The sequence below is a fragment of the Cricetulus griseus genome, assembly GCF_003668045.3.
Source record: "Cricetulus griseus strain 17A/GY chromosome 1 unlocalized genomic scaffold, alternate assembly CriGri-PICRH-1.0 chr1_0, whole genome shotgun sequence".
Taxonomy (NCBI): domain Eukaryota; kingdom Metazoa; phylum Chordata; class Mammalia; order Rodentia; family Cricetidae; genus Cricetulus; species Cricetulus griseus.
This window is the reverse complement of record NW_023276806.1, coordinates 241,948,457-241,971,844: the sequence shown is the minus strand read 5'-3', so window position 1 is coordinate 241,971,844 and position 23,388 is coordinate 241,948,457. Positions and strand designations below refer to the sequence as shown.

The 23,388-nt window shown below is 41.5% G+C and overlaps 1 protein-coding gene across 1 annotated transcript in view; it reads left to right on the top strand.

The window, feature by feature from the left end:
- Positions 1 to 376: 376 nt before the first annotated feature.
- Positions 377 to 23,388, top strand: part of Cpe (carboxypeptidase E) — a 96,074-nt gene continuing 73,062 nt past the window's right edge. The window contains exon 1 of the mRNA XM_027394064.2: positions 377 to 683. Coding sequence (XP_027249865.1) covers positions 377 to 683 — 307 coding nt within the window. The remainder of the gene's footprint in view (positions 684 to 23,388) is intronic.

Sequence of the window (23,388 nt, the reverse complement as noted above, 5' to 3'; positions counted from 1 at the left end):
CTTTCTACAAGCATGGTCCTGGGTCATGGTTCTCTTTCATTGACAACAGCCTTCCCGGGAGAAGGCTTTAGCTGTTATTCCACCTGCATGGTCCCTGGCGCCATTTGGCTTTTGACGTGGGTCTGAGCCAAGGAATAACGCCAGCATCACTAGCTGCTGCCAGCCCTGTGTTGGGCCTCCTGGCTCCCGCTCCCCGGGGCGGGTAGTGCAGCGCGCAGGGCCGCCGCGTCGCCGCTGTCCTCTGGGTGGCTCCAGCGCGCACCGCCGCTCATTGAGCCCTGGAAGGTGAGGCGAGAGGAGGCTGGTGCTGAGCTCGCCAACTCCACCCGGGCCCGGGCAGACAAAAGAGGCCTGCGGTGCAGCTTGCTGGGACGCGATGGCCCGGTGCAGAGGACGGGTGCTGCTGGCGCTGTGCGCTGCCCTGGTGGCTGGCGGGTGGCTGCTGGCGGCTGAAGCCCAGGAGCCCGGGGCGCCCGCGGCTGGCATGAGGCGGCGCCGGCGGCTGCAGCAGGAGGACGGCATCTCCTTCGAGTACCACCGCTACCCCGAGCTGCGCGAGGCGCTGGTGTCCGTGTGGCTGCAGTGCACCGCCATCAGCAGGATCTACACGGTGGGGCGCAGCTTCGAGGGCCGGGAGCTCCTGGTCATCGAACTGTCCGACAACCCCGGGATCCATGAGCCCGGTAAGTACGCTGCTTGCTGCGGTGCCCCGGGGACGGAAAGGAGGAGAGATGGGCCCGGTGCCGATTCCCGGTGGAGGATGCCTGAATGGAAGGTGGGAAGTGGAAATGGAACCGAGAGCCCAGCCTCTTGCACATCGTTCATATCCCCAACCCAAGGGAAGCTGGAGCGATGGGGGCAGGAGTAACGGGCAAGCAAATCCCAGAGCTCGTTCCCGGGGTGTTCTTCCTCACAGATGGTCAAACTCTAAATAGAATGAAATTGTGAGTTCTCAGGAATGAAAACACCTTCCCCGCAGACACGAGTGGAAAATAAGGTGCAGAAGGCGGGGTCTCAGAGGAGACTGGGAGAGTCGTTTATCATTTGTTTGAGAATTTCCAAAGAATCAGCTTATTGGGCGCTGCAGGCTCTGCGCACCCACCTCTACCTATGTGTGAGCATTAGGTACACTCCCGGCTGTGGATACTGGCAAATTTTAAAAGGATATTGATGATCTAGGTGTCGTGTGCATGCATGTAGCTCTTCCTACCAGGGTGGAAAGGGGGGTCTCTAACAGGCATACAAATTCTGAAACTGCAGAGGGCCTTACTAAGAGAAAATAGGACATTGCATTTTTTTGCCCCCTCTGCTTTAGCCTCTCTGAGACGAACAGTTCATGACCGGATTTTATCTCCATCATGTTAGGCACTTTCCTTCGATGTATGTTACAGCACGTTTTAATTTATGTTGAAGGCTGTGGGTTTAGTATTATAAGGACATTTTAAGCAATGTTTTGGGATCTTTTGGGTTATGCTGTTCTGAAAAGATGTAGGCCTGAGCTTTCTGTTGATAATAAAGGCCCGCTAAAGCAATCTGAGCATTAAAATCAGTATGGAATGCCTTTTATTTATTTATTTTTTAATGGCGAAGAAAACACAAAAGCTAGACTAAAAAATTCTCAATGCAGGACGTGAAAAGTCTCCCTTTCTCCATCTGCCCCGCGCATTTTCCTTCTCCCTGGGTCTCTTGATCACTTAGCTTGGCCTTGAATTTGAAATGTGCTTGAGGATGGCCTTGAACTCCTTCTGATCCAAATCCTAATGGGATTATGGGTGTTTCCCACCACTCCTGATTTTTTCCCCTCTTTCTCCTGTGTGTGTGTGTGTGTGTGTGTGTGTGTGTGTGTGTGTGTGTGTGTGTGTGTGGTTTTGGGATGCAAAATATAAAGGCTGAATAAGCCTCTCTCGCCGACCCATGCATTCAGCTGCCTGCATATTTTTCCCAGCTGCCAGCAGTTTACCCATAGTCTATAAGAAGCAACTGAGAAGGGTTACAATAGGCGATAACAGAGATACCTTGGCCTTTAAATGTGGAGTGTGTGCGGTGACCAATAGTAAGCCTTTAGAAAACATTCCTTGCCTACCAATAAGGTAGAAGAAAGGGTGTGAATGAATCTGCTGTGAAACCCCTGAAATCAGCAACCGTGCACAAAGGGATGCAGCTCAGTTCGTCGTGTAAATCAGAAACTTGACAGCTAGTGTTTGCACAGCTATTGGAAAAATAAAGAAAACATGCTTTCGTGAAGATTCATTTTTCAACCAAGTGGCACAGCCAAAGCTGGCCCCTTCTGACAGTTAGGTGACTGTGCTGCTTACCCACAACCCTCTGTTCGGCTCCCTAACTGATTATTCCGGTGGGTCTCTTCAATTATTCAGAGAGATTTTATGAAACCTACGGTTTAACGCTATGTTGCCTTGCTTCAAATGTAGAGACAAAATGATAGAATGATATTATTGCAAGAATATGATAGGTTCTGCAAGTGAAAACAACGATTTTGTTTTGAATATTTGGAACGGATAGTATATTAGGATCTGCAAATCAGGTTGGAAAATGATCATTTTAAAAAAAATGTCCTTCAAATTCTTTTAGGTTAAACAAATAAAAAAAGGAATAACTTTTGAGGTAGAAATGGGTTCATTCCGTGTTTTTTATTTTTATTTTTTAAATCTTACACCCCAGGGTGAGCTAAGTTCAATGAATTATACACAAGGGTGGTTCTTGCCCTCAGGGGGATGTTGAATTGGATATTTGGCATAAAGTTATGGAGCAATTTTTGACTGGTGAGACACGGAGAATACTAGGGTATCATGGGTAAGGTGGCCTAAAGAGTGAGTGACAGAAGGCAAGAAATGAACAAATTATTGAAATTTATAAGTTCTAATATTTCTCAGATCTCTTTTGCTTTTTGTGTGTTTTTTTTTTTCCTTTGTTTTTTGATACAGGGTTTCTCTGTATAGTTCTGCTGTCCTGGAACTTGCTCTGTAGACCAGGCTGGCCTTGAACTCACAGAGATCCACCTGTCTCTGCCTCTGTTAAAGTTGTGGGCCACCACCACCCGATGGTCAGACCTCTTTTGAAGGAGGTTCTCAAAAGTACATTTTGAGTTGTTTGAAATATTACTCATTTAAAAGCTTTATTATTTATTTTTCTGTGTGTGTATGTGCAGGTGTGAATGCATGTCTCTGGGTATGGGTGGAGGTCAAAGGACAACTTTCAGAAGTTGGTTCTTGCCTCTACCACGTAGGGCCTGGGAATAAAGGTAGGTTGTCAGGCTTGGCAACAGTTGCTTTACTCCACATCAGCTCTGACGTAACACTGACTTGGCTGAAAACTTCCATGTCTTCTTAAATTATTCATTTCATTTTTTAGAATGAAAGAATAGTCAAGTTATTTTTTTCTTGCTATAAACAGTTTTAGAGGTAGCTGAGTGGCAGAACACCCACTTAGCACATTGTGTTGGATCCCCAATACAGAAAAAAAAATGTGATTATTTCTAAGGATTTAGTCCAGGTAGTGGAGCCCTAACCAAAGCGACAGCAACAATGGGAAGTTTTCTTTGGTTGGATTAGCACTTTATCGGCAGATACTTGTTGAAACCCACAGGTTTCCTCTTGGGCAGAAGGAAGCAATCTTTGTATTTGTTTGGTACAGTCTGTGCCTGTTGCTGAGTTTTCTTGTCCCATCAGGTCCCACCACCCTTCAGCCCCCAAATGAACACACAGAGATGTATATTAATTATTAAACTGTTGGCCAATGACTAGGGCTTCTTACTGCCTAGCTCTGTCTTAATTATTAACCCATAACTACTAATCTATGTATTTCTACATGGCCTACATCTTACCGGAGAATGCTTGGCACATTCTATCCTCCTGGTCCCTCCAAAAGTTCTCCTTCTGGTGCTTCTCTGCATACCTTTCCCAGAATTCTGTTAGTCTCCTCATCCCACCTGTCTTCCTGCCTCTATCAGCCAAACAGTGTTTTATTCATCAATCATTATATATATACAGAAGGACATCCCCCATCATGTGAAGTGAACTGAACTTATCTCCTCCAAATGCTGCCCTTAATTATTTGCTGTTTGAACTCATCAAAAGGGAAAGGAGGCCAGGGAGTTGTCTTTGGGGAGATGGGTTCCATCAGTGAAGTGCTTGTCACCCAAGGTGAAGGCCAGAATGGGATCCCCCAGAACTCATGAAAGAGCTGAGCAGACAGCCCTTGTCACCTCAGTGCGGCAATACACTCAGGGGACCTTAGGAGCTTGCTGGCCAGCCAATCCAACTGAACCACCAAGCTCCAAGTTCAGTAAGTTCACCCTGTTTCAAAGAGTAAGGTGGAGAGTGACTGAGGAAGGTACCAATGTTCACTTTGTACCCTCCCACTTGCATTCAAGCAAGCAAGAAAACACACATACACACGTTCATGCATGCATGTACACTAAGGAAACCCCATTTTGAAATCATCAGTGAAAAATATCTATGCATATTCTGTCATGTTCAATGGGAATCAGTTGATTTATGACTGATTAAAACATGTATTAAAAACCTTTATTAATTTGAATCTAAGTACTAGGATTGAAACGCTCAGGCCATTCTTTCCAGGGGTAAAAACCCATTTGTTTGGAGCAGTAATTGTTTAACATGCAACTTGACCTTGCTTTTGGGAAGTCCACCTGATTCATAGATGAAATGCCATTCCTGAGAGCATGAGTTTTCTCTCTCACAGGCTGGAATGATGATTTTGGACCTATTCCCCTCAAATCTGCAAAAATTTAAAGTTCATGAGTGCCAGTATGTATTTGCCAAATATTACGATGAAACATGTTTAAAGTGGGAAATTATACCAATGTGTTACGCTGAAAAAATACCTGCAGAGCTTGAAAACAACACAAACAAACACATAGAGATTTTGATGAAGTGTTTTTTGTGTATGAAATAGTGTGAACTGATTACAACCAAGCAGGAACTGTCAGGGAAGATAGATGTTAGATTCTGGAAAAGAATCTGAACCAAACCACACAAGGTCAAGAGTTATTTTCAGACTGGATGAGTCAACAGGGCTTTTGCCAGAAGTTACATTCTTGATTGACTTGTGATTGGCCAGTGGAAGGTAGGAGAGGCTAATCTGGCCTATAACCTTATAGTCTATGCCCAGACTGCCCAGGCTTGGGATAGAATCTAGGGCTGGTGCATGCTGGGCCGGGATATCCACCACCCCAAAGAGACAGCTTTTTATGGAAAGTGACATGAGAAGTAGTAAAGAATCATCTCTACCACGCACCACATTGGTTGACCTAAGGAATAAAAAGTCCTTGCACTTTACACTCACGTTCTTTGGAAATATATTAAGAAATATGGAGGAGCCTTAGGAAGAGAAACATGTCACCCTAGAAATTCCTAAGTTCATTCAATGCAGCATTGATGCATAGTTTCATAGGCATTAGATAAATAGGAAAAACAGGTTTGCTCATTTAAACAGTTCTCAGCATCATTAATATGTGAATCCCTAGATTAGCTGTATGCAATACAAGAAGGCCATCCCCCCACCACACACACACACTTCAGCAGTACTGGGGAATGAATCTAGAGCCTTCAACATGCTATAAACATTATTTCACTGAGTTCTATCTCCCCAGCCCTGTCGAGTGCATAAATACTGTATTGGCATTCATTATCTTATTATTAAGGATTTATTTTATAAGTCTTCAGCAGAGTGTCTCATAAGGAAAACTCTTCAGGAGGTGGAGCATGGTTTTTGTTATTGTTGTTCATAAGTAACTGGTATAGTGGTTTATGTAGTCACCTTTTACTTACCTCAAATGCTTACAGAAACATGAGCAGGATTTCGAGACCACGAAGCATAAGATAATTTTGATGAGAAAGGCTAGTGAGACTGAGTCATTGCAATTTGTGTTTCCTTATTAGGCTGCTTCGTGCTTTCATACTTAATTTTTTAATTATGATTATGATGTGTCTATTTGTGGCATGTGTCCATGAGAGCAATACCCAAGGAGGCTAGAAGATGGAGACAGATTCTCGGAAGCATGAGTTAGTGGTGGTTATGAACCATCCATCATGGGTGCTGGGAAATGAACTCAAGTCCTCATTAAGTACTCTTAGCTGCAGAGCCATCTCTCCACTCCCCTTGTTTTCTTTTGTTATAAACTCACACCTCACAGGAGTGCCACCAGGCCAGAGGAACATAGTGTATCCCAAAGTTAGGAGATGGGGTAACTAAAGTGTTTCCCATTACTTGGTGGCTCTGGGAACTGTGCTCCACTGCCTGAGTCTTTTCAGGAGTTTTGCCCAGCTCTTACTGCTAGTGTTACATTGGCCTGGTTGGCTTCCCTCCTGTTCTTACAGTTTTATTCTTCACGGATGTTTGCCTTTTACTTGTTTTAAAGTGAGGGGTCTTGCTTTTGTTTCAGTCTGACCGACAGTTTTACTCAGTAAGAACAAAGAGCTCCTTGTTTGAGACTATCTTCATGGTTGTTCCTTCAGGTGAACAAATACGTCTAGGACAAATCTGGTATTTTCATTGGCGATCTAAGTTGTTTTCCTAAAGAATTTATGATTACTTGTCTATCCATCTCAGCACCAGTGAAAAGTATTTGGAACTGGCTTTTTCATGCCTTCCCAAGTTTCTCTGCACTGGGGTTCTTTCTTTGTGTTTCCACGATTCTTTGGAAAATAGGGTAAAGACTACATACATGTTAAAGGACTTGAGTTCAGATCCTGTTTTTTGTTTTCAGCTAAGTGCTCATGAGAAAGCCAGTTAATTACCTTCTCACTGGTCCACATACCACCTGTGAAATGATAATGGCATGATAAATGAGATAATAAATACAAAGTTCTCAGTTCAATATGTAGTAACAGTTAATTCACCCCTGTTGTGGCATTTCTTTTGTTGGCCTATGTGTTCTTCTTGTACCTTTGTGCTTAGGGGTTTTACTCTGTTTGTTTTCCCCTTAAATGTCTAGTACAGCTGTTGTAGTTTGGCTATGAAATGTGCCATGTAGGCTCATGTGTTTGAACATCAGTATACTGGTGGCTTTGCTAGGGAGGCTGTGAAATCTTTTGGAGTTGGAACATTTCTGGAGAAAGGGTTTATGCTTCAGCCCTACTCCTTGATCACTCTCTGGTTCTTGACTGCCAATGAAATGTGACCAGATGACTACTTCTTCTATCATGCCTTCACCACCACGATGGAATAGATCTCTAACTGTAAGCTGCAGGAAACCCTTCTTTCCTGAACTTGTTTTGGTGGCCAAAGCAGCAAAGAAACTAATGCAGCAACACTTCAGGCATGGTGGCCACTCCATGGATATCTGTTGAATAAGTACACACTGTCTCAAACAGGCAAAAATGCTCATTACCAAACAAGACCATGATGAGGGTCATGATATGATGCAAGTGAGCATGCCAGAAGTGGGATAACAAAGGGTCACGGGAATGTGTATAATTATATTTTATTGCATACAGTTTCTCATAATGGAGAAATCCACCAACTACTATCTCCTCAAGGTGCAAGGATGTCCTCACTGTGTGGTTGAACTGGAAATTCTTTGCCCTGGGATTCCTTTATTTCATAAAGTTAAATTGCCTTTTAGAAAGAAAGTTAAGTAAAAGTTCAAAGTAAAATCAGAAAGAATTTCTTTAGTGACTTTTGACTTAAAAACAAAACGAGTGACTGGTGAGATGGCTTAGTGGGTAAAGACACAGCCAACCTGAAGATATGAATTCAGGCTCCAGGATGCCCATGGTAGAGGCAGAGACCTACTCCCTCAGGTTGACCTCTCACCTCTACACTCAAAGTGATAGCACATATGCTCATGCTCATATACTCCCAGACAAATGAACATAAGTGAAGTGTGATCCTAATTGGCTTTATCAATAAAAGACCAGAGTCAGATATCGAGGTACATGCTGAAAGATCAGAGAAGCAATGGAGCAGCCACAGTCATTTCTTACCTGTCTGAATCCTCAGACCAAAGGGCCAAGATCCTGTCTCTGCCCCCTCCTTATCACTTCCTGTCTCCTGTCTGTACAGACCTCCAAACTTCTATGGTTAATTAGTGGCTAGCTCCACCCTCTGATCTCTAGGCGAGCTTTATTTGTCAGAACACAAATGAACCATCAAAACACATAAGAAATATATAAAACATGTACCAGTGATTGGTGGTGCATAGGAAGAAATGCATGCTTTTTTAAACCACTGAAGCTGCACATCTCCAGGCTTTAATTTTATTTTCCCTCAGGACATGATAGTCCGACCCGTGCACTAGACAACGGCATACAGAAGACCTTTTGGAGGTGGCTGGTAGAGCAAATGAGCTCACATGTAAAAGATGTCTAAGTTGTTCTTCCCTTCCCAGTAATTATTGGAACTACGTGTATCCAACAGTTTGTGAATGTTTTTATTTCTTTAAAAATTCATGATATGGCTATTTCTAATAAAACATGCCCAAAGAGAAGGACTGCTTATGTAGCTAGAACTTTTGATTATTTTCAGATGATCAACCTATATTTCAAACTGTCCCCAAATGAGTTACCCTGAAGGAAGAAGGTGAGGTATGTAGAATATTACAGGGCATATTTTAATTTAAACAAAACCCACAGAGCTGGCTAGGACAGTACACTCAGGAATAGCTTTCTGAGGCTAGTAAATCTTGCTTTTTATAGAAACCTGTTTACTGTAAAAGCATCCTGTTCTACAGTAATCATTTAAAAAAAATCTTCATTTAAGAATATTTCATTTCAAGTAAAGGCTCTTTTTTTTTTAAATGATGCAGACCATGTATTTTTTAAAATGAGCTTAAATAAAACTTTCAACTTAAATTTAGGTTGCTAAAAAAATGTCTTGCTGTGGTTTTGCTTGCCAGGGGAATTGGGATAAACCCATAATTTATGTGATTTGCTTGCTCATGGCAGACAGCTCCATCACGTGCATATCTAAAAGGGATGCGGTCTTAGTGAACACTCACTCCTAGGTCCTCTTCCTACATCACACCAACTATGCAAATCCAGAAAGTTCCACTTTTACCAGTTGGTCATTTACTGCAATTCTACCCCCCCAAGAAGCACCTTGGATCTACAGCTAAACTCAAATAATACATTTGACCATGTTTAGGGCAGTCAAAATTCTGACAAGCAGTTTTTAAACAGTTAAATAAGTGTTTTTATTTTATGTGTTTGCGTGTTTTCCCAGAATGAATGAATGTATGTGCACTTTGTGTGTGCCTGTTCTTTGTGGAGGCCAGAAGAGGGTGCTGGATCTCTGGACCTGGGATTTCAGTGGTTGTAAACTCCACCTGGTGCTGGGAACTTTGGTCCTCTACAAGAACAACTGAGCTATAGACTTTTTCTTCTTTTGCTAGTAATTAATTTTTAAACTTTTGGCTGTAACTGTCATTTCACACCAAACCCGATTTCTGATAATGCAAATAATACTTCCACTTTAATTTAAGGATTACTTAATAAATGTTCTTCATATATATGGTGTTTTATTGTGTTTATCAGCCCTTTAAGATAAACCCTTTGCACACTTTTCTTCAAAAATTTTTACATGTTTTTGCTCTCCCTCCCTCCCTCCCTCCCTCCTCTCCCCTCCCTCCCTCCCTCTTTTGGCGGTGCAGGGCTGTGTGTTTCATCACATTAGTATAACCTTTAACCTACTGAGTACATCTTACGCTGACCTCAAAATAGCAATGATTGTCCTGCTTCAGTTTCCTGATTAAATAAACATGAGACCTGCATCTGACCCTTTACTTCTCCTGCCTTGGGTTTACCCTTTCACAAAAGATGACAGTTACCACCCTCAATTCTTGAAAATGTCTGTTGCATACAGATCCCAATGTTAATGACCTTCCCATTTTATCCTGGACACTGCAAACATAAAGATAATGGACACAGGAGAAGGTGCTAGAAATGCTAAAGGCATTTCCAGAATAAAATGGTTTGTGCTCTCGGATGCAGGGTCCAATTTCTGGTTTTAAAGTGCATGGTCCTAACAAAATAGTTTTGCTTGTGATGTTAGCACAGATGTTTTTTGTTTACATTTACTAGAGGGAATCAGTCTTATTATTGTGGAAACTTAGTAAATGGTAACCCAGATTCTGGACTTCTCCAGCATCGGGTTATTAGATGCTACGATTTTGGAAACAGCTTTAGATTGGTACAATTCACTGACGATTCCACACTCCCACAAAGAGAAATCAGCTGGTTAAATGGATTTCCTCAAGACTCAAATCCACTTGTGAAAGCTAACAAAACAGCAGCAAAATAATTCTCCTGCGTTTACTATGTGGACATATAGTTAACAGTACTGCGCAGAAACACACTCTAAAATATGTCAGACATATAAATTTTTGGTCTAAGTTTTGATGGTGTGGTGGCAAGACAGTTGTTAGAGCAGATATCATCTTAAAATGCTTAAAATTTCAGATTGGTGTTCAACATCTATAGATGTCTCATACTATGTATGCTAATTCAAAAAAATAAAAAAAACCAATTATTTCTAAACTGCTTTTTATTTCAGGAATTTTCTTTGGCTATTGTCACTGTAAAATGTGGTCACATATTCTCTGATGGTTTTTAAGTACTTGGTCCAAATTTGCCTCTTCTTTGGCATGAGTGCTCACTGGGTGCCTCTGGGTTCAACTTGGAGAGGCCCTTGAATATTAATGCGACATCTTGCTCTCTTCTTTTCCTCCCTTTTAGCTGGGGCTATCAAAAGAAGACAGAAGAGTACTCCTATCTTTAAAATTTATTTAAAGATTTATTTATCTTATTGTTTTATGTGAATAGGCATTTTGCCTACATGTGTTTATGTGCATGCCTGGTGCCTTTGGAGATCACAAGAGAGTGTTGGAGCCCCTTTTGGACTGGAGTTACAGATGGTTGTGTGCTGTCATTGGGTGCAGGGAGTAGACCTTGGGTCCTATGTAAGACAACAAGTTCTCTTAACTGCTGAGTCAACTCTCCATACCCTAATGTTTGGCTTTTTGTCTGATGTGAGTCACGAACACCCAGGCATGTATCAGCATGCCTGGCCACATATGGGTCTGTGTAATGATATCTCTTTCTGCCAAGATGCCTGAATCCTGCAACCATGTGGGCGCTCAGAATAACATACAGAGTCTTATATTAATTACAATGTTGTTGGCCAATGGACTAGGATTTCTTATATGCTAGCTCCAGTCTTAATTATCAACCATAATCATAAGGCTTATCTTATGGAGAATGCCAGCAGAATGTGTCCTGTCTTCCTGGTGGTCAGATGGCGACTCCAGAGTACAGAGCAGGAGGAAGAGAGAAGAGCAAGAGAATGATTTCCATCTTGTACCTGCTTATATACTGAGTCTGCCTGCTATGTCACTTCCTGCCTGGATATCTTTACTACATTTCCCAGAATCCTCCTTGACTCCTAGTCCCACCTATCTTTCTTTCCTATTGGCCAACAGTGCTTTATTTATCAACCAATAAGACAAACATACACAGAAGGACTTGTCCCATCAAGTCTGTGGACCCATTTGCTGTCAGTCATTTCTCCATAACTATCTTTCTCTCGGTATACCTACAAGTTGGGTTCTGAATTAAGAGCATTGTTGTGTCTATGGCACACAAAGAATTAGTGCTTACCTTCATACAACTTGGAGTGTGCAGGGTCCCTCTTCTGTAGAAAGTGATGGGGTTCTCACATATAGTGTCTGTGTGTCCAGGCACTGGGGAAAAAGAGGAGAAAACCTGAGTTTTCTTTCTTTTTGAAGATGTTGTCACATGATCTTATTCCCTACAAAATGCTTGCACCCTGTTGTCACTTCACAGCTAAATGCAAATACACACATGCAGGTAAAACACTCACATAAAGCCAGGCGTTGGTGGCGCACTCAACTTTAATCCCAGCACTCGGGAGGCAGAGGCAGGCGGATCTCTGTGAGTTCAAGGCCAGCTTCGTCTCCAGAGCGAGTGCCAGGATAGGCTCCAAAGCTACACAGAGAAACCCTGTCTTGAAAAACCAAAAAAACAAAAACAAAAGCAAAAACGAAAAGAAAACAACAACAAAAACACTCACATAAAATAATACAATAAATAAATCTTTAAAAATTATTAATAGTTTTATTTTAAGAAAGACAGGTAACTCAGGGTATTTGTTTTCCCAGTGGGCCATTTTTAAGAGGATTTATGGAGACCATGTCTTAAAATAGCCATATTTTGGTTAAGTCTATGCTGGCTTTTTTTCATTAGACAAGGATAGCCTGTGGCAGGCTGCATAAAGGAGCCTTATTCTTTCTCTTCCATGTCCTTGAACTCCCCCATTCCTTTATGACAGAAATCAGAGCTGGGAAAAAGGACTTTAAGAATGTATCTGTAAAATCCTCTGAGAATTCATGGTTTGAGTATTGTTTATGCTGGAATTTTCTTCTCTCTGGAGGGCCATCCTTTCCTTTAATTTCTTAGTCAAACATACTAAAGCTGCCAGAAGGCTGCAGTGACTTATGGCCATTTAAAAATTAAGTTTTCTAAAATTGTCTGGAAAATAAACACGATTAAAATGTCACTAAGATAATAAATGAACAAGTGCAAGAGCCTAATGGAAATCATACTTTCACAGTTTAAGACACATTTTTATGTCAGTATTAGGTTTTCATGTTGCCAAGTTATGCATTTGTATGTCCTCCTAGTTGTTTTTACTATTTTTTTTTACTTATTTATTTATTTGTGTGCCTGTGAGCATGTATGAGCATGCACATGTCATGGCACACCTGTAGGAGTCCGAGGATGACTTGCTATCGTGGGTTCTGGAGATTGAACTCAGGTCATACAACCTATTGGCAAACATTTTCACCTTCTGAGCCAGCTTGCTGGCCCTTTCCCATTTCTTAAAATTAGGTTTTTCTAACTCATCTATTATTTTCTGGACCCAGGGTAATGACTATTGAGAGTGGGTTATTCAAGATGTCAGTTGGGTCTGTAGTAGATTCTCAATGTATTAATGAAAGAATGAATACTTCAAAAAGAGAGATAAAACATGTTAGATGTACCTACCCACTTTTGCTAGCCATTACCTGTGAGCATGCTAGTTAAATGTTATATCAGTCACAGTTTTGTCTTCCTTCCCATACTCTTGAGGAGAATTGAGGCATCTCTCTGAGCTTTACTGTTATATTTGTAGTGTCTGGCACCTGCCATTTTATCACCAGTAGGGTCCTGTGTTAATGCCCTAAATTGGTCCTGTTTCTTTTTTCTCACTTTTTTATTTAAATTAGAAACAAGCTTCATTTACATGCAAATCCCACTTCTCTCTCCTTCCCCTCCTCCCCTGCTCCCCACTGACCTCCTATCTCATCCCCTTTCTGCTCCCTAGGGAGGGTGAGGCCTTTCATGGAGGATCTTCAAAGTCTGTCATATCATTTGGAGCAGGGCCTAGACCCTCCCCATGTGCCTAGAGGGAGAGAGTATCCCTCTAGGTAGAATGGGTTCCCAAAGTCTTTTCATGTATTAGGAATAAATATCGATTCACTACCAGAGGCCCCATAGATTAACCAGACCTCTAAACTGACAACCTTGTTCAAGAAGTCTGGAATAGTCCTATGCTGGTTTCCCAGATATCAGTCTGGGGTCCATGAGCTTGTTCAGGTCAGCTGTTTCTGTGGGTTTCTCCAGCCTGGTCTTGACCCCTTTGCTCATCACTCTTCCCTCTCTGCCACTGGGTTCCAGGTTTCAGCTCAGTGTTTAGCTGTGGGTATCTGCTTCTGCTTCCATCAGCTACTGGATGAAGGCACTAGGATAGCATATAAGGTAGTCATCAATCTCATTATCGGAGAAGGGCTTTTAAGGTAGCCTTTTGTCTATTGCTTAGATTATTAGTTGGGGTCAACCTTGTAGATCTTATTCTGGTCATTTGTACATAAAGCCCTCACTGTACACCAGCCCTCAGATCTGATTCTTCTTTAGACATGGTTCGGGGCCAGCGAGATGGCTTAGCAGGTAAAGGTGTCCACCACTAAGCCTGAGGACCTGAGTCTGGTCCCTGAAACCCATATGATGCTAGAAGAGAACCAACTCCTTCAGGATGTTCTCTGCCCTACACACATGCACTCACTCACACATGCATGCAGACATGCACACATGTGTACACTCCACAGCAGGGCCGTACCCACACATCTGCCCACTCCTGCACACAAAACAAGCAAACAGATCTTAAAACAACAACAAAACAAAACCCGGCTCCTCTTTCTACACGGTGGTCCCTCAGTCTGGCTGCTTTCTTGAATCAGAATCAAAGCACAGAAAGGGCTTTTGGTCCTCTGGTGAGCAATCCTGGAAACTGTGAGGGAGGGACTACACACAGCCACATGTGAGACTTCATTTTCAATGAAGCACCATTTCAGTATTGGTTAAGAGTGATGTAGGGCGCTGGAGAGATGACTCAGAGGTTAAGAGTACAGGCTGCTCTTACAGAGGACCTTGGTTCAATTCCCAGCATTTATACATTTGCTCAGCTGCCTGTAACGCCTGTTCCAGGAGATCTGATGCCTTCTTCTGACTTCCACAGGGATCAGACACACACATGGTGAACAGACCTACATGTAGGTATGATATTCATACAGTAAAAATAAAGATAATAATAATAATAATAATAATAATAATAATAATAATAATAATAAGAGTAACAGGATCCCATCAGAAAGGTTGGAGGGGGAAGTCATTGCAACAAGATACACAATACTTAAAAACCAAGGAAGTACAATACCAAATACTGTCACCTGGGAGGAATTGGCAATTCTAATTCATGTTGGAAATAAATTCATAACAGTATATAAATCTATGGATGTGGACTGAGTTAATAGCATTGCTCCTTTGTACGTTTTGAGGTATGTGAAATAGAAGCTATAAAGGGGGTTCAACACACCTGTCCAGCTGGGGAAAACCTGTCCTGCCCATGGCTTCTGGTATCACATTTGGTGAGAACTTCGGTGAGTTGACACAGTCTCTTCCTAACTTCTCCCAGCCTGCCAAGCATGTATAAATGTCTTTAACACTGTGTGCCTTGATCTCCTGCCATGTGTGCACAAATGTTTCTAAACAGCAGACCTTAACATAATGTGTGCCTTTGGGGGAAGAACCTTTAGCTTCAAGAACATTTAGAAAAAAAAATGTGTCTGCTCATTATTTTAAGTATATTTAAACCTAATGATATTTGATGGAATTTGGTACATTGCAGTGTCTAAAAGTTAAACTAATTCAGATAAAAAAGGAACAGCAAACATATGATTGGTTTCTTTGAGTGGGCATGGTAGGATCTCATGTATCCCAGACTGGCTTCCTGCTCTCCATGCAGCTGAAGATGCCCTTGTCTCAACCTCCCAAGTGCTGGACGTGCAGGCCTGGACCAGGGCCCTGCGCATGCTAAGTGCACACTCTACCAACCTAGTTGTGTCTCCAGGAAGACTTTTTTTTCTTTCTGAGATTATAGGCATTATCTAGCCAGTTTTCTGTTTCTTTTATTTTTTAGAGACCGGATTTCTCTGTGATGTAGCCCTGTCTATCCCAAAACTTGCAGTGTAAACCAGGCTAGCCTCCCACTCACAGACCTGCCTCCCAATCCCAAGAGCTGAGATCAAAGACACCACCACACCCGACTTCAGTTCCGTGATTTTTTTTAAAGACACAATTATTTTTAATAACATACCCGTACCCCAGACTCTTATTTAACAAATAAACAGAAGTCATATTTGCTCTTACCAGAATTTGTCATAACAGTTTCATAAAGTACACAATTAACCTTCATGACAGCCTGTGAGGCGAGGATTATATCATTTTATAGATGAAAAAAATGTGTAGTAGAGGGGGCACTTGCTTTGCTTTAAGTCATTTGGCTGGTGAGGATATTTTTAATCTGAAAAATTTTAACAGTATTCCAAGAGGTAAGGCTTGCTCTGGGTTCTATTGTAGCAATAAAAATCCACGAGCTGAGTAAACAAAGTGGACCCTAAGAGAGACATACATTGTCCCCTGGAGAAGGGGAAAGGGTCAAGATCCTCTGAGAAAATTGGGAGCATGGGAAGAGGGGAGAGGGAGCTAGGAGAATGAGAAGGGGAGAAGAGGAGGGATGCAGAGGACATGAGGGAGCAGAAAGGTTGAGTCAGTCGAAGAATAGAAGATACTAAAAATGGAGATGCCATAATAGAGGGAGACATTTTAGGTTTACAGAGAAATCAGGCACTAGGGAAATGTCTGGAGATCTCCAAAGATGACATCAGCTAACAATCTAAGCAACAGAGGAGAGGCTACCTTAAATGCCCTCCCTTGATAATGAGATTGATGACTGACTTATATGCCACCCGATAGCCCTCATCCAGCAGCTGGTAGAAGTAGAAGCAGACACCCACAACTAATCACTGAACTGAACTGGTATCCAGATGCAGAGAAGCACGAGTGAAGAGCAAAGGGGTCCAGACCAGGCTGGCAAAACCCACAGAAACAGCTGACCTAAACATCAGGGAACTCTTGCTCCCCAGACTGACAGCTGGGATACCAACATGGGACTGATCCAGACTCTAGGAACATAGGTTTCAGTGAGGAAACCTCGGAAATCTACGGGACTTATCCCTAACACAGGTGTGGACTTTGGGAGCCCATTCCACATAGAGGAATACTCCCTGAGCCAAGACACACAGGGGTGGGCCTAGGCCCTATCCCAAAGCATATGATAGACTCTGATGACACTCTATGGAAGGCCTCACTATCCAGGGGGAGCAGAAAGGATATGTGATTGGTAGGGTTTTAGTTGGGGGGGGGAGTGGTAGGGGATGATGGGAGGGACAAGGGAACTGGGATTGTCATGTAAATCAATCTTGTTTCTAATTCAAATAAAAAAATTATTTGGGAATTTCAAAAAAATCCATGAGCAATGATAATTATTTAAAAGTTTCTTGAGACTTCTATTATTTCTAGGCTTCCAAGTGTGCTTGGAAGTTAATAGTTACTTCAGGGAACTGGTGAGACAGTTCAGTGGATAAAGGTGCCTGCCCCACAGCCTGAGGACCTGGGCTCAGTCTTTGGAAACTGCTTGGTAGAAGAAAAGAAGCAAGTCCTGAAAACTGTCCTCTGACCTACTCTGTCTCTGTCTCTATCTCTGTCTGTCTCTCTGAAACATACATATGCCCCTATTTTGTGCATTCACCCACATGTACACACACACACACACACACACACACACACACACACACACACACACGCACACACACATACACACACTAACAAAAACATGAAAAAGTCATTGATTCAATGTCACTGGAGAGGAGTTTAGCCCCTGATTTTAATTTTTAAAACATTTTCCATTTTATTTTAACTGTATTTAAGTTTGTATAAACTGTATTGTAAAATCTCATGCAGCATGCAGGAGTGTAAGTCAGTGTGAATTTGGAGCTACTTTTCCTAAGCATTTAAAGTTCTTATTTTACTGCTGTTATTCCTTTAGCATTGAAATTGACCTCATTGATTGCTGTGATTCCAGGAGCTCTGCATATGGTGTGGGGGTGGGGGGAGGGAATGAATGAGCATGTGTTTCTTGAGTGTGCAGAAGGGTGAGGTGTGCTGGTGTTTTCTCAAAAATTTATTGGATAAAGTTAGTGTGTGTTCGGACTCTATAAAGACAGTAGCATAAGGGAAACATTCATACTTGGGCCAACATTTGCAAAAGGCTGAGAAGGCTCTTTCGTGAACTATGTAATATTTTCCATGATGTTCTCAGACCCTGGTCATATGCTATGGTATCAAAGGGCCCTGTTAACAGCATTCAGGTATAAGCACCCTAATAGGATAGATCACGAGAAGAAAACAATGACTTTCATTCATGAGGTATTTGGAAATGCCACATAGAAACACAGTCAAACCTGTTCTTTGGAAATCAAACTCTTCATCCTAGAGGGCACTGTATCATCTCTGTGTTGCTATAGCCACCCCAGAGTCAATGTAGCAATAACAGTGAACTGCCCATATGATAGACAGCCAGCAAATCAGAGAGATGTTTCAAGAGACATGAACAGCACCTGGTGGCATGGTGGCTCATGCCAGCTCTTTGGCAATCAGGAGGCTGAAGTAGAGGATTGCCGTGAGCTTGAGGCCAGCCTGAGCTACCTAGCAAGACCTTGTCTCAATAAACAAAAACAAAAGAGGGGAAAAATAAAACAAACAATAGCATATGCTAAGTAACTAATAATAGGGAGTTGAAGGGAGAGAGGGAAGTATGGAGGGAAAGCAAGAGGGATTTAATGGATAGATATCTAATTTTATCTACTATTTGATATATTGATTTATATTTAAAAGATTATGAGCACTGAAAAAAGGGTCAAAGGGGATGAGGGAGGGGGCAGACAGGATAATGGGTGGGTGAGAAAAACTGCTATCATGTGTTTTCTCTTTAGGCAGAATCTAACTACACATCCACACATTAAAGCAGAAGGGCACTATTTGCTGGAGAAGGAAATCAGGGAAGTGAGGGGGAAGGGACAGGCATAGTGACAAGAAAGAAGATGAGCAAAATTCAATGCTACATATATGTGAAATGTCATAATGAAACCCATTGTTTTATAGCATGTATGTGTGAAATGCCATAACACAACTTAATATTTTATATGCTAACTAAAGCAATTAGAGAAATGGACACAACACTTTTTAAAAGAAGGAGATCATTTTAGAAGAAGGTGAGGGTTTGAGTAGGGTTAAAAGGTGAATTTAATTTTTTGTGAGACAAAGCTTCTCATTGTGTAGCTGTGGCTGTTCTGGAATTCACTATGTAGACCAGGCTCACCTCAAATTCATAGAGATCCATTTGCCTCTGCCTCATGAGTGCTGGGATTGAAGGCACACTACACATGGCCTTAATAAAATCTCAAAAGTGGAAGAAATGGTTAATTCTAAACCTTTAAAGATCATTGCACTTGTTTTTTGAAGATTATTCTCATTTTATGTGTATAGGTGTTTTACCTGCATATAGGTGTCTGCTGGTGCTGGAGGAAGCCAGAAGATGGTGTTGGATCCTTAGGGACTATAGTTATGAATAGTTATGAGCTGCCATGTGGGTGCTGGGAATCAAGCGTGGGTCCTTTGGAAAAGAAGCCAGTGCTCTTAACCACTGAGCCATTTCTCCAGCCCCGTTTATTATACTTCTTAAACACTGTCCTTCTTGTCCCTAGTGTGGTGACATTACTGTCACATTTTCATCATGTCAGCGAATACAGTTTAGGAGCTGTTGTCTTTGGAGACTGTTTCTTCCATCAAGGAAGTAAAACTATTTTGGGTGGAGAATGCACTAACACCTTATTTAGTAAATTTTATTTGCAAAAACTAGGCATATGATATGATTATATGATTATATAGATTATTCTATATTATACAATTATAAGCATAATAGTTAGGTAATAATATATCATAATAAGCAACAATTGATCATTATTCCCTCAATAGCTATTGGACACTTTCTCTTTTTGACATAGTGTCTGACTTTGTAGGCTTGGCTGGCTTCTTGCTATGTAGAGCAGGCTGCACTTGAACTTACAGGCATCTCTCTACCTCTGCCTCCTGAGTACTGAGATTAAAGGCAGGCCTACCACGTCTGGATTGTTAGATACTTTCTAGTAATTCATAGAAAAGAAACATGTTAGATAGCTTTGATTTTGCTAAGGCAATTTCTATCAGCTAAAATAGCTCAGTTAGCATTCTGCTTTCACCCTGAAATTAAAAAAAAAAAAAAAGTATTTCGTGTTGGGCACAGTGGCTTTGCTATCAGGTCTAGATATTCAGGGCATGGAGATGGCAAGATGTCTTAAGGCTGGGATTCAAGGCCAGTGTGGATAACATATCTATACCTGGTCTCAAAAATAACACAATGAACATGTTTAAAAACAAAGTACCAAAAATAGAAGCAAGGAAAGTGATGATGTAGCTGTGGAGCTGAGGGAAAACCCAGTTTGCAGGGTTGCTTTCCAAATGGGCAGCTGCTACAGAATTTTCACCCAGCTGCATCTAACCCTCGAATAATGATCATGTAGTTTGTCAGATGATTTAGAGCAAGAGATTCACTACTCAGAAATATTTAGCATTTAGCTAATTTTTCCAATTATAGGTTTTTGATTAGGGCAAATTTATTTTGAATTACTGGTAATGTTGAACCCAATCTTCATTAGTGTTCCTTAGAACCGTGAAACATTAGAACTTTATCCTGGCTGGAAGGAATTTCTCTCTCTCTCTCTCTCTCTCTCTCTCTCTCTCTCTCTCTCTCCCTCTCTCTGATTGTATTGAGCTTTAGAGAGAAATAAAACAAGCTGTGCTACGTTGTGAAGCCCAGAGTGTGCCTGGAATTCATTTTCTGATGTAGTTGGGGAATGTATGAAGCTATCTCTTATGACTGTCAACTGGTGGTGTGGACTTGTCTGCAGAATTTACTGGAACAAGATTTACCAGTGTACTTTCAATTTTGTAGAGTGGTGCTTCCTGACCTGTGTGATGTGAACACTTACGGGTATGCCAAAGATGGATGGGCATGGCTTGGGTAGAAGGAGGTCAGGAAGGGACTGAAATACATCACTCTATCACAGTGTAAGCAAATGCAGAAGATGTTATTTTTCTTGGCAGTAAAACCCACTCTCTGGGAAGAAACAAGCTTTTGTTGGAAGACTTCTCTGAACTTGTTGGAGGGTTGGGCTTCCAGGACAGAGAAATGAACTAAAATAAATAAAAAGCATAAGCACACACACACACACACACACACACACACACACACACACACACACACAGAGAGAGAGAGAGAGAGAGAGAGAGAGAGAGAGAGAGAGAGAGAGAGAGAGAGGAGAGAGAGAGAGAGAATGACTTGATCCAGTATTTAGGAAAATACTGAGAATTAGCAGATTTACTTTATTAACAATATCATGCTTTGTGAATAGATGACTTTGGCAGATGGGAGGAAGGATTTAATCTTGCTTCAAGATACATATTGGCAGTTACTGAGGATGTAGCTTAGTGGTAGAGCATGTGCTTAAGAGAATATAGTAGTGTCTGTGTTCAGTGCCAAGTATCTCAGCTATTATATTTAAGAAACACAAATTTTATAGAACAGAAAGTGGGACTAGCCTTGAATGCATTGATATAGAAGACAATTTTCTGAACAGAACACTAATAGCATATACACTAAGATCAATAATTAATAAATGGGACCATATGAGACTGAAAATCTATAAGGCAAAGGACACTGTCAGTAGGGCAAAACAGCAGCATACAGAATGAGAAAAGGTCTTCATCCAATAGAGGACTAATATTCAAAATATATAATGAACTTAAGAAACTAGACATCAACAGACCAAATAACCCAATTTATAAGTACTGCCTGCTAACCGATTGCGCCACTGGAGCTCCCAAACAATCCAATTTAAAAATGGGATACAGATAAACAGAGGATCCTAAATACAGAAATCTCAAATGTCTGAGAAACTCTTAAATGTTCATCATCCTTAGCCATCAGGAATTTGTAAGTCAAAACTACTTTGAGATACCATCTTATACCTATCAGAATGGCTAAGATCAATAACACAAGTGATAACTCATGCTGGAGAGGATGTGGAGTAAGGGGAACACTCCTCCACTGCTGGAGGGAGTGGAAACATGTACAGCCACTATGGAAATCAATACGATGGTTCCTCAGAAAATTGGCAATTGACCTACCCCAAGATCCATTTATACCATGCTTGGGCCTATATCCAAAGGACACTCCATCCTACCATAAGGACACTTGCTCAACTATATTCATAGCAGCTTTTTCATGCTAGCTAGAAACTAGAAAAAAATTTAGATTTTCCTCACCTGAAAAATGGATAAAATAAATGTGGCACATTTATAAAATGGAGTATTTTCATTTTATACTCCGTTGAAAACAATGACATCAGGAAATTTGAAGGCAAATGGATAGAACTAGAAAAAAATTCATCCTGAACAAGGCAATCCAGGCTCAGAAAGACAATCATGGCATGCTTTTACTTATAAGTGGAACATTAGCTAATAAGTAAATGATAACCATTATACAATCCACAGACCCAGAATGGCCAAGTAAGAAGGAGGGCTCTAACTGGGACACGTGGGTCTTACTGAGAACTGGAAATATAATATATTTCTGGGATAGACTATGGGTGGGTGAGGATGGAAATAACAGGAATCAGGTCAGGAGAGGAATGGATGGAGAGATTGTGGGGAGAGAAGACTGGATTTCTGGGCAATTGGGAATAACATGGAAATCTAGTGCAGTGGAAAGTTCCTGAAATCTATGATGGGTACCCCAGTGAGGACTCCTAGTAATGGATAATTCAAAGCCTGAACTGTCCATCTTTTGTAACCAGGTAAGGCTTTCAGTGTGAGACTATGACCCATCCATAAAACCTTCAGCCCACAATCTGCCCTGCCTGCAAGTTGTGCTAGGGCAATGAAGGCTCAGGACATGGGAGAGTGGCCAACTAACGACTGGTCTAATTTGAGGCCCATTCCACCAGAGGAAACCCACACTGGACACTGCCTGTGTGACCAGGAACCAGAGACTGGATACCCCAAAAAACAGTGCAACAAGTTATGATCAGATCCCACTACACCATAGTACTTGTTAGAATAAATATATAAAATTAATCTAGGGGGAAGAAATTGAAAGTATTGAAACTGGCTATCTTCTATCAGGATAATTCTTAAGAGGTTCCTGACTTGTATTTTCCAAAGTTGAGTCCTTGTCCTAGGGGAAAGTAAAAAGTGGGAGAGGCACTTTGGGAAAGGTGCTGCAGGCATAGCTCAGATGAGTGCAGAATAAGGCAAGTGTTATGCTTGCCTTATCAGAGGTTAGAAAGGGAGGATAAGTAACCCAAATTTAGTGGGGGTTCCACCGAGAAAATAGTACTGTGTTGACCTGTTCATTTGTCTGTAGGAAAGGGAATCACATAATGATGTATTTTCCAAACTAACAATTAGCAACAGTTTCTTAAAGGATGCTGTTCCCATATTTGTGACTGTTATCTCTGCTGAAGTATCAGCTGATCATAGCTTGAGTGATCTGAAATTTTTAGATGGCCAGTTTGTCTTGAAAACCCGACACTCTTGCTGAAGTCGTGTTGCCATGGTGAGAGAACAACTTAGCAACTGAAGACTGATCTCATTGGTTGAGTGTTGGCTCATAGCATCAGTATATTCCCTCCTGTTACTTTTTTTAATTGAGGAGACCATCTGGCATTAGCTGCATTTAAATATATAGTTCTGTTGTCAAAGAATCCTAGGTCATATACACCGAGTTGTTAGGCATAGATTTGGCAGACATTCGGTGTTTTAACTAATCAGTAATTCCATCATTGTTACAGCTAAT